The sequence below is a fragment of the Cheilinus undulatus genome, linkage group 3 (genome assembly GCF_018320785.1).
Source record: "Cheilinus undulatus linkage group 3, ASM1832078v1, whole genome shotgun sequence".
In the NCBI taxonomy this organism is placed as follows: domain Eukaryota; kingdom Metazoa; phylum Chordata; class Actinopteri; order Labriformes; family Labridae; genus Cheilinus; species Cheilinus undulatus.
Window position 1 is genome coordinate 33,397,974 of NC_054867.1, and position 12,422 is coordinate 33,410,395.

General features: G+C 38.3%; 1 protein-coding gene across 1 annotated transcript in view; it reads left to right on the forward strand.

Annotated features, from left to right (window-relative positions):
• The window catches only part of slc38a3b (solute carrier family 38 member 3b), a 41,209-nt gene that overhangs the window by 20,702 nt on the left and 8,085 nt on the right, over positions 1-12,422 (forward strand). The window contains exons 7-9 of the mRNA XM_041783955.1: positions 167-259; positions 3,421-3,502; positions 8,031-8,113. Coding sequence (XP_041639889.1) covers positions 167-259; positions 3,421-3,502; positions 8,031-8,113 — 258 coding nt within the window. The remainder of the gene's footprint in view (positions 1-166; positions 260-3,420; positions 3,503-8,030; positions 8,114-12,422) is intronic.

Here is a 12,422-nt window from a genome sequence, read left to right on the forward strand (position 1 = left end):
TTTAACATGGTTTATAACATCTAGTAAAGCATCAAAGTCCCCAGACAAAGAAGGGCAAACTTTTCTGATTATTTCATTTTTTTGGAAAGTAACTTGTTGTGTTGCTAAGAGGGACATCTCCACAACATAAGTGAGTGATTATGATTGTGCTGTAATGTGCTTACAGGGATTCGAGCTTATGAACAGCTGGGGTACAGGGCCTTTGGCACTCCAGGAAAAATGGCTGCTGGCATCGCAATCACCCTGCAGAACATCGGAGGTGAGGAGCCACCGGGACTCTGTGATTCATTTGTTTTCAAACGTGTCCACTGTTTGCAAACTCCCTGCAGCAGAAAACATGAATTATACACCACTCCATGGCTTAGAGCTTCTGTGCTCTTTTCACACACACGCACACACAAACACACACACATACTGCAGTATTATTGTGGCTTTACCTCCCTTTAAGCATGGAGAGACGTACTGAGAGCTTCTATCCCTGTGGTCTCAACATTAACAAGAATTCCTCCCACTCACTGAAAAACAAGTAGTGCTGTTTCTGACTAGCACACTGTTGATATACAGTACAAATGACTATTGCTTTTTTATAAAGGTTTTCAGCCTTTAGTGGTTCCTTTACAAGGTGGAGATAGCAGCTCACTAGTAAAACTAAATGACTTTTAGGATTAAGTTCAGTCCATAATTGTCCATGATTTTTATATAAAGTCAGTGCCAGACTGGTTATTGTAAAAGGACACGTTCTTTTATTTGTGGTCTGGTACTAACATTTTTATGGTGTTGATTCATATTATATTAGTTATATTAGTTATGAATCAATAAATCACCTTCTTCTTTAGAATGTCAGAAAATTATTTAAATTTGCCCAAACAGGCTTCTCCAAAGGGAAAATTCAGTAAAACTGCCCTGATAGAGAAGTAGATAGTGATGCACTCAAACCCCAATTTTCAGATCAAGTGCAAGTAAAAATGTATAAATTTGGGTACTCACAGATACCGAGCACCAAATGGAATACTTAGCAATACCTTTGTAGTCCTTGAAATTATTTTGAAAGCTCATTTTATTTTCCTGAGGTGTTACTTATTCCTTTCTTGACAGTTTAGCAGAGAATAGTTTGTAGTCTGCTCTGCTTTAATCTCCCTCACTTGTGTTAAAATATCACCAAACTGGAAACATGGCCCTAGTTTCACCACCCACTCAAATACTGAGAACATCATGCTGTTAGAATGATATTATGCTCAGTATCTGCAACATAAAGAAAAGAAAACAGCCACTAACAATGTGAAAATTGAGGAAAGAAATACATAAGAAGCACCTTTTATAATTGGCAAATCCTTTTTTTAAAAGCCAACATGTGTCGGCCATATAGGTCTTCATCATGGCTTACAAACATTTGTGGTGTGGCCACACCTATACATCAACTACAGCCAGTGGCAGACCGTCACATAAATCAGAGAAAGAGAAGCAGGTGAGAGTCTAAGATTTCAGCCCAAAACACACCAGCACCTGGTACTGTACCATAACAGGGGAGGAAAGAGCAATATTATTTTTCCTTTATCTTTATAATAACAGGATTGTGGACCATTGTGATTCCGGATATTTTCCCACCTCAACAACTAATCTTTTCTTACCCAATTTTTACCATAGCAGAGAGATGGAAGTGTAGATGGCAATACATTTCTTCTCTCAAACAGAGCTGCTACTACGGCAGCCAAGATATACAAAACAGGTGCTATTTCAAGAAAAAAAGACTTTATGAGCTGAAGCTGGTCAGGCTGGAAATAGATGGTTGGCATAATTCATGGTGCATCCAGAAGATAAAGGAGGGCAGCATTTGTACATATGATAGCCCTGGTATGTTTTAGGCTTAAAGTCTTCCTCAGTTGTAGTGGTGTGAATTGACAGGTTTTCACAATTTTGCAGAGCTGTCTGTGGCAAGCGTTTGTAACATTAGACTCATCACATGGCTACTCTTTGGTCTGAACTGGCCTTAACCCAACGAGGACAGCACTCGTACGTCAAGAAGAGACACATGTTAATAAAAGTCACATAACTTTTGAACCATAAGTTGAAGCCACTTGTTTTTTTTTCTATGAGAGCCCTCTATGGTGCCGTTCTAATGATGTTACCCACATCTTCATAGCTCTTACAGAGCATTTTCAATCAAACAAACTTCTTTAAAGATTAAATCCAAATCAGTACCTTCGACACTGGACATCTTTTTATCCATTTTTAATCCATGGTTTGATTGTTCCTGCAGCTAGCATGTTAGCCCGCCACCATACTGTCTGTTTGTATCCAAGAATGCATTGTGAATGGGCTGTAACAACCAATGGTGACTCTTTTTTCGTCACGTCATGCTTTTCCAAAACAGTGCATGTGCACAGAGAGAGCCTAAATGACTCAGAGAGAAAGAGACACAGAGAGGCTGTAATTTATCACTCAAAGTCACTGCAGATCGGAACTGTTTTAAAATAATGACTTGAATTTCCAAAAGCCAAAGGACTTTTTTTGTTAATTTGTTAATATTTTGAAGATTGTTTGTCACAGAAGGATTTTTTATACTTTAGTGGGAGAAATAGGAGAAAAGTTAATGCAAAACACTCTTCGTCATTAATGTTTACTGTGTTCAATGCACAAAAAAAGACAAATCTTTGATTTTTAATTACTGGTTTGTCTTTTTCTTTTGGCTTTAGTGACCCATAACTTTTTTGTTATATTGGCATTGCTGCTACACACATAATGTTAAAGCCCAGGAGGAAAAGCCCAGGAGGGTTGATGTTTTACAAGCTTTTTGAGACAAAAAGTCCAGGTGAGACACAATGGTTAAAAAAAAGCATAGAGCTCAGAGGGTTAAGATCATGTACACCACTACGTTACACCACTGCAATTTCACAAGTTGTGTTTGGGTGGTTTATTTAAACAACAGCAGCATTTTGGAAAAGTTTTGAAAGCAATTTCCATTGTGCAAACTTTTGAAATCGTCATGTTAACAGGTAATATGGTGCTCCCTCTAAATGCAAAGACTTACATACATGCACATTATATATTCAAGAAGCATTTGTGCTTCAGGCAGGCATACTGCAGTGTTTTTAGTCATTTTTTTCCAATCTGTGTGAACAGTGTCTGTAAGTCAATCCTTGTCTTCTTAAAAAGGGACTTTTGAAACAGAAATTATGTCATTTTCAGTGATTTATTTCATTTAAACAATGCTTAAACATGCCATCCTTATGCTGTTAAAATCTCTTGTAACTTGTAATAAACCTCCTTCAGGTTGAACAAACATGACCCCATTGTCCTTAGATGTAGCTGCTGCTCTACCATGTAAATGGGTTTCCTTATGACATGATAGACTGTTGTTTTGTTCAGTATCTAAACTGTTTGTCACTGTTTTTATCTATACCGTCTTTTTTTGTGTTCCAGCCATGTCCAGCTACCTGTACATTGTCAAGTCAGAGCTACCGCTGGTCATCCAAGCTTTCCTGAAGGCTGAACCCACCTCTGAGTGAGTATGACCTCTGAAGTGCTTCTCACCATCACTGTTCTGCTAGTGAAAGGCACATGACTCCTGTTATCCAAGAGCGCAGACACTATGAGCAGGGGTCAAGGGGCTTGGCAGACTATGTGGGCAGGGAATATTTCAGTTTGCACCACTCATTGATTCAGTCAGTGTGTGGGTGTGATGAGAAGGCCAGCTTCTAATTGGCTGGGAAACAGGAGGGGGTAACTATCTGCCAGTTATGTGTACATACATCATAAACCCTCAGCCCTGTCAGCATGTGGAGGTGAGCAGTGTTGACGTCAGAGTCACACCACAGACACTCTTCATAAGGACATGCAGGCCTCAAGTGGATTCCAGCTAAAAACAAACGTTGAGCTCAAAAAGGGACGGCAGCAACTGCAGACACTGAAAGATCAAAATAAAACTCCTGAGAAATGCAAGAAAACATCCAGACATTTCTGTTTAATAGTTTTCTTGTAGTATAAAATACTGGAAATGAACAAATAGAAGCAGTCTAAGTCTTCTTTGGTTTCCATTTGTATATTTGAACTTATAAAAACTCTTAAATGTAGGTCTCAGCTTACAAAAAGACAAGCCACTACCCTTAATCACTGATTAATGACAACATAGGACAGACTTGTGTACATTTATGATGCTGTTTAAGGTATGTCTGCAGTTTAAACTGACGTACAGAGCATTATCGTGTTCTCTCGCTCTATGTCAAACACACACAAATGACAGCAGCAGGTGGCGTAACGCGGGTGCCAAATTCCGAGGCCGAGCATAAGGACAGGTCAACTCACGGCCAGCTCTCAGCGAACCACACACACTGTTCATTTCCACTCCAGGCATCTTACAGATCAGTGGCAACAGGAAAACAGAGTGGGGTGATCAGAGGGTGGGTGGCGGGGCGCGAGGGTTTCACTGGAGAGTTAGGATCATCCCACCAAGAGAAAGGTCAGATATTTGGGAGGTATTTGGACTTGGATTTGGAGTGACTTGGGCTCGACTACTGGACTTGGCTTCTTTAAGATTTGGGCCAGACTTATATAATGCCCATCCAACACCAAGAAAGAGGTCAGATATTTGGGAGGTATTTGGACTTGAGAGTGACTTGGGCTCGACTACTGGACTTGGCTTCTTTAAGATTTGGGCCAGACTTACATAATGCCCATCCAACACCCATATTTGAGAATCAAAATCACAGTGACTAAGAGGTTTTTTATTTTTCATATACATTAGGATACCCTGGACATTATATGTGCTCAGCAAATATTTTACAGCTTTTTATTTTAAATCCACTGCAAAACATTATTCTTATAATGTTCATTATTATATAGTTAAATTAAAGTATAAACTGCCAAAAGATCATAGTTGACTTGTAATTTGACCTTGACATTTATGAAATAAGAATGTAAGATCCATAACAATATGTTATGACAGTGATTCCTGTGTGCCAACACTGGTGTGCTTGGTGTGCTTTGAGGCTTATTTTTAGTGCTGTGGGAATTTACATAACCTCATGTAATTACTATCTTTATACAGAAATTAAAGATACTATGACATTTAAGCTTGGTCTCAGGTGTGTCTTTGGCAAAAAAAAAGTTTGAAAACCACTGCCTCAAATAATATGCTGCAGTAAAAAAGAGAGGACACTTTTATTTTGCAGAATGTGGTACATAACAGTACAGTATGATTCTAAGGGATGCGATCAAATACACAATATTAAAATAGGATAGTGCGCAGAATCTAAAACACTACAGAGATGTATGACATGTTGTAAAACAACATCAGGTGATACACAAGGCCATTATACAACATGTTACAATATGATATAATAAACTATGATACGATAAACTACGATACAGTACATTACAATCAGTATGATGCGATATTAAACAATGTGAAACAACAAAATACAATACAATGGGATATGGTATGATACATACAATAAAACACAATACAGTACAGTACGAAACCATATATATGATACAATATGATACAATACAGTATGATATGATATGATACAATGCAATGAAATATGGTAGGATACATGAAATATGTGATGTGATAATTCATATGATACAGTAAAGTAAAAGTAAAAAAGGAAAAGGAAAGTAAAAAAATATATAAGAACGTTATCTTATCATATGATAGGATGTGATACCAAACAGTATAATACAAAACAATACAGTATGATGCAAAAAAATACAATACAGTTCATTACAGTGCCATACAACATGATATTTTATGATATAATTTGATGATATATGATATGATTATATGATCATAAGATGATACGATGATATATATAATATATGATATGATATGATATAATTTTGTATGATATGATATGATGATATGATACTGTCTATAAATCTACTCAAGTAAAAGTAAAAAGTAAGTCTTTTAAAATTTTACTCAAAGTAGTGAGTACTGAGTCGCTACTTTTGATACCCAGGGGGCTCTCACCATGAAATATGACCTGTCCTCAATGTGCAAAAACAACAGAAAATATGGACCTCCAACCAGGCTATTTATTATACAGTCTGACCGAACCTAAAGTACAATGCAACAGCTTCATAGCTATATTATTTCTTCATAGCTACTATATTTCTTCATAGGGAAGAAATATAGAATCATTCTCTTGCTATGTGCACATACTGACCGTCATGTGCTGTAACTGTTGTTGGCAGAAAGCTTGGACCTCCTTGTTTGGCATTTAGGGTTTATTTTTTTACTCAGTACTTAATGGTGGTTTTTATTTTTTTATTTATTTGTTTTTATTGCAAGACAAACAATACAGACAAAAACCAAGACATGTAACAGGACAGGATAAATAACATACAAGCAGGCTAGTTTTACAGTTTTGAGGAAAGACGAAAAACAAAACACTCACATTCTGATTCAGATTCAGACAACTATTTTATTTTTGTATGAACTATTCAGTATTGTTGAAAGAGAAAGAACTACCAAAAAGTGAATAATTCTGCCAAAAATGGGTACAATTGGCTGATTATCAAAATAGTGTGCTGTCATTTTAACAGTTAGATAACGGATAATACTTGAAGGCTTAAGTGGAGATTTGACTTGGACTTGCCCTGAACAGATCTTGATTCACAGCAGCCACATTTCATCCAGCATGTGAAAACTGATCGTCTGCAATGACCTACTGACCAAAAGACCAAATGGGACATGACCTGTGATATGTGTGACTTCCCCTGCTTTCAAGGGACTCCTTTACACACACACACAGACTCAGAGCTGGTCTCGTGGATCAGTGTGCCTGTGGGCTCATGGCAGACAGCTGATCCCTCTGGTTGTGTCTCTATGGGAGGGTTAAGAATAACAGGCTTAGCAGCTTAAAGAGGGGCTGTAGGACACAAAGACCTTTCTATACACAGATTAAACAACATATCCTATACAGGATTTAGGAGACAGTGATATAATGGGATTGAAGTCCCTTATCTAAACTACCTGTTGCTGGTCCTACTATTGTTGGCAGACTCCTCAGATTATGTTTGATTTCACAAACAAGAGAGCTTTTTGCTCCGTTAGCTAATCTGGTGGTTTCCTGCTTCAAAGACAGGGGCAAGTCTGCTGATACAACAATAAACAGCATGTTTACTGTACACAGATTTGATGGGAGTGAATAAAAGCCGGCAAAGCGTCTCTTTTTATTTTTATTTTTTTTCAAAGACCACCATGACACAGCCAGTGAGACAGTTAGCAATGACCTCTGACTGCGTCCCACCACCGACATGTCCAGGCGTGCTCAAATGCCAAGCGGCCCTTTAAGTTTATATGAGGGAGCAGTGTTTTATGAAGGGCATTCATAGCAAGGCTATTTCATGGGAGTTTATATGTGGTGGCCATATTTAGCAGATAATGACCCAACACCAAGGTCCCTCATTGGTTTGGATGTGGCTAAGATTGGAGGCATCTTTCCACTCTGACACATTTGGAAGCTTTGATCCAGAAGCTGTTAAGCAGTGCCTTTAAGAGCAATACTATTTTTGGGTGTTTTGGCATGGGGTGAGTAATGGAGATATTTTTGGACGGTTACTGAGAAAAAAGAGAGATAGAGATAATAATATTTAGGACTTCTGCAGTTCTGTTTAGCATAGGCTTAACTACCTCTTGTTTTTGTAGCTATAGACTAAAATAGAATTGTTTAATTTATCTAATAGTTAAATTAAGTGTTTCTGTGGAGTGCAGCAAAAGCAGACATATTTTTCTGTGATCTTTCGGCTAACCATGTTCCCATCAGGCTTATTAGGCCTGCCAAGTTGCACAACGTCAACCACTGGGCACTGTAATCGTTAACAAACACGCATCATTTAAACTAGTCACTCTAGTCTGCTGGATTTTAAGGAAAAGTAGTTCCTACTCTTTCACTCAAATGTGTCAACAAATTTCACACCATCCAGCACTTTCCGCTCTATTTTTGTCTCCTCCTCTGAGTGTGTGCTGTGTTTCTGTGCCAGTGTTTGAAACGTCCCCAAAGTAAACTGTATTTTTCTCCAAACAGTCTGTGGTACTTGAATGGAAACTACCTGGTCGTGATGGTTTCTCTCAGTGTCATCCTGCCCCTGGCTCTGATGAAACAGCTTGGTGAGTACAGCTAAAACACTGGACTTTATTATATTTTTTTGTTCCTTTCTAAATTAACTAAATACATCTACAAAATGGTTTTATTATGAACTAACGGTCTGTTATATTTGTGAAGTAATTTACAACAGAATTTTTCCAAGATTCCTTTTAAAGAGCTCAAAATTTTTCCCTGCATTTCAACCACAGCCAGATCCAAGTTTATTTTTAAAGCCCAATGACAGTGGTCACCAACAGGTGTCTGGCTGCAGATCTCAGACCTCTTGCAAATCACTACTGTGAGACAACACATCTGTCAGAATGGATAGGATCTAATTTGCTAATACAATGTTTTAGGAGATTGTTTTGTATTCAACTTTATATAAAGAGTTTAGCAGTTGCATTCATGAAGTAACCACATTGCAAGCATTACAGACTAAGAAGTATTTCATAAATAAAACAGAAAATAGTTCTGAAGTCTAATCTGGGATTGCATTTTGTATAGACCCATTTTAGAAGTAGAAACTGGCTTGCTTTAGATTTGTTAGCTTCAGCTAAAGCTAACATTGCTTTGCTAGCCAAGTAGTTAATGTCACTATGTAAGCCAGTGTAGCTAAGTTAGCTTTACCATAAGCTAACAAAGCAAAAATAAGACACACTACTTCTTACATACAGCAAAAGTGGCATAATTTTATATAGCTAATGTAGCTTTGTTTGCTTTTGCTTTAGCTACGTTAGCTATGTAACATTATGCCACCTATGTTACCTATGTAGCTAATGTTGCTTTGTAAGCATTAGATTTGGCTGTGCAGCTGCGTTATCTACACAGCTAGCAGCTAGCATAATTAGCTTCAGCCTTGACTAAGTTAGCTGCACAGACTGTTTACTGGGTCTTATTAAATGTTCCTCAGTCCGGTTTTGGAGGTCAGATTTTTGACTTTTAACTTTCTGTTTCCTAACCCTTACCTTGATCCTTATCCCAGAAGTTAAATCCAATTTTCTTTTGAGAGTTTTAGTGTGTATTGCCATTCCAGCAGATGCAGCATCTCACCATAGTCGCCTGCAAGAGACCTGTAGTGGTCTGAGATCTGTAGTCTGCAGGCAGACTGGCCAGCAGGCCTGCTTACAGGAATTGCTGGACCACTGAAAGGTGCATTTTCTGGGGCCTTTCAGACCTTTTCCTTAATGGCATTTATTGATATCAACATAAGCACATTGGTTCTGTAACATTACCCCAAGCCCCCAGGTTAACCTGAGCCTGGCTCCAATCAGCTTTGGGGCAGAAAGAAAAGTAATTCTTCCTGTTCTGTCTTTGTTTTTGGCTTTAAAAAGTAATAATGGGTTTTTGGTTATTAACTGGGGATGGGTCATGTCTTTGCTAACATCCATGGGCCTCTCTGTGATTCTGGGCCTCAGAGAGCTTTACCCATACCCCTTTCTTATGGGCAGCGTTGGTGGTCACCATATTGGAAATGCTGACTCTGCATTGGGTCAGCCTAACAACAGGCAAACTGTTGGGGTGGCATTTAGCCTAACAGCTTCAATGTTCCCACTTTTCAAGCAGATAAGCCCCACCTCTAATGATGCACAACTCTTAATTTAATGAAAACAGATGATCACCACAAATCCATAGAGCTGCCAGTAAAAAAATTAGTTACTCAGAGTAAACCCGTTTTTTGATGAGCCTATATACATACTTATTTCTGCTGTAATGGACATTAATGAAGTCATTAGTTTAGACATTAATGTAGGTCTTAATGAAACTTGTAGGGCTTTTGGGGCCAGGTTTGACAGTCACAGAACAGCAGTTTTTTTTGTCCTTCTGCATTGGCTTCATTTCATTGCAACTGCGTAGCTCTTCTTGTACCACCTGCTTTTTCCATGTGGAGTTTATAACCCTGCTAGCTAACAGCATGGTGATCATTGCTGTCCTGGCCATTTCTTCTGGTCAAGTAATTTAGAGACCAACATAAGGCCTTTCCCCATGTAGCTAAAAGCAATCATGGCAAGGGAACAAAATATTCTGACACATCTCTTTCTAGGAAACAAAGCCAGGAAACTAAAGGACATACTCAAACCTGAAATATGAATACCCAACAGTGCTCGATCATAACCCCTTGCAAGAGCAACTCAAATTTGTTAGATTTTTTTTAACAGTCTGATTCTGATTCTGATATACAGTTGAAACCAGAAGTTTACATACACTGTATAAAAGGCACATAAACTTTTTTTTCTCACCGTCTAAACATTAAATCAGATTAAACTTTTCCTGTTTTTGGTCAATTAGGATTACCAAAATTATTTCTATTTGCTAAATGCCAGAATAATGAGAGAGATCATTTTTTAGACAATTTTTTATTATTTTCTTGAGAGTCAGAATTTTACATACACTAAGATTACTACGCCTTTGAACAATCTGGGAAAGCCCAGATGATGATGTCATGTCTTTGGAAGCCTCTGATAGGTTTATTGACAACATTTGAGTTAATTAGAGGCACATCTGTGGATGTATTTTAAGGCACACCTGAAACACACTGCTTCTTTGTGTAACATCATGGGAAAATCAAAAGAAATCAGCCAAGATATCAGGAAGAGAATTGTGGACTTGCACAAGTCTGGTTCATCCTTGGGTGCAATTTCCAGATGCCTGAAGGTTCCACGTTAATCTGTTCAAACAATTATATGCAAGTATAAACACCATGGGAATGTCCAGCCATCATACCGCTCAGGAAGGAGACGGGTTCTGTGTCCCAGAGATGAATGTGCTTTGGTCCGAAAAGTGCATCTCAACCCAAGAACAAAAGCAAAATACCTTGTGGAGATGCTGGCTGAAGCTGGCAAGAGTGTGTCATTATCAACAGTCAAATGAGTCCTTTACCAACATGGCCTGAAAGGCCACTCTCCCAGGAAGAAGCCATTACTCCAAAAAAAACATAAAAAAGCCAGATTACAGTTTGCAAATGCACACAGGGACAAAGACCTTAATTTTTGGAGACATGTTCTGTGGTCTGACGAAACTAAAATTGAACTTTTTGGCCATAATGAGCATCGTTACATTTGGAGAAAAAAGGGGGAAGCTTGCAAGCCTGACAACACCATCCCAACTGTGAAACATGGGGGTGGCAGCATCATGGTGTGGGGTTGTTTTGCTGCAGGAGGGACTGGTGCACTTCACAAAACAGATGGCATCATGAGGAAAGAACATTATGTGGAAATACTGAAGCAACATCTCAAGACATCAGCCAGGAAGTTAAAGCTTGGGCGCAAATGGGTTTTCCAAATGGACAATGACCCTAAGCATACTGCCAAACTGGTTACAAAGTGGCCTAAGGATAACAAAGTCAATGTTTTGGAGTGGCCATCACAAAGCCCTGATCTCAATCCCGTTGAAAATTTATGGGCAGAGCTGAAAAGGCATGTGTGAGCAAGGCGGCCTACAAATTTGGCTCAGTTACATCAGTTCTGCCAGGAAGAATGGGCCAAAATTCCTGCAAACTATTGTGAGAAGCTTGTGGAAGCATATCCAAAATGTTTGACCCAAGTCATACAGTTTAAAGGCAATGCTACCGAATACTAATGAAATGTATGTAAACTTCTGACTCTCAAGAAAATAATAAAAAATTGTCTAAAAAATGATCTCTCTCATTATTCTGGCATTTAGCAAATAGAAATAATTTTGGTAATCCCAACTGACCAAAAACAAGAAAAGTTTAATCTGATTTAATGTTAGATGGTGAGAAAAAAAAGTTTATGTTCCTTTTTATATAGTGTATGTAAACTTCTGGTTTCAACTGTATGTCCCCATGCTTCCTTGTCTTCTCCAATTTATACAAGCTTCGTTAGTAGCTCAAGCCAATTACTCTGGAGTTGTTTACTCTTTTTCACAGATTTTTTTAAAGCTTTTACTCCTAATATAGTTACCTAACACATACCTAACATAAGCCAGATTCTTTCAGTGAGACATTTCTATCCTTAATTAAGATTTGCTTCTCTTTTGACTTTGAGCCGAGCAAAATAATGTCATTTCAATGAAGTAGTTACCAAAGAATGAAGCAATTAGTATGTTCTTTTTTATCCCGCCACTGGCAGTGAAACAGCAGGCACCAGTGTGACATAATTTACCCTGACATGATCACAGAATCTTTTCATTCATGACTACAAGGAGTAGGCATGCACTTTCTGCTCTCTTAGTGCTTTAAGACCCCTTAGATGGGGCACTTTTGGGTAGTCTTTTGAGAAAGTATTAGGGAACCTTATGACTGTAGAATTTTGGGCTTCTTGTGTAACCAACAGTTCTCTAAATAGTCCCAAATAATGACTCCAGTTAAAGGAG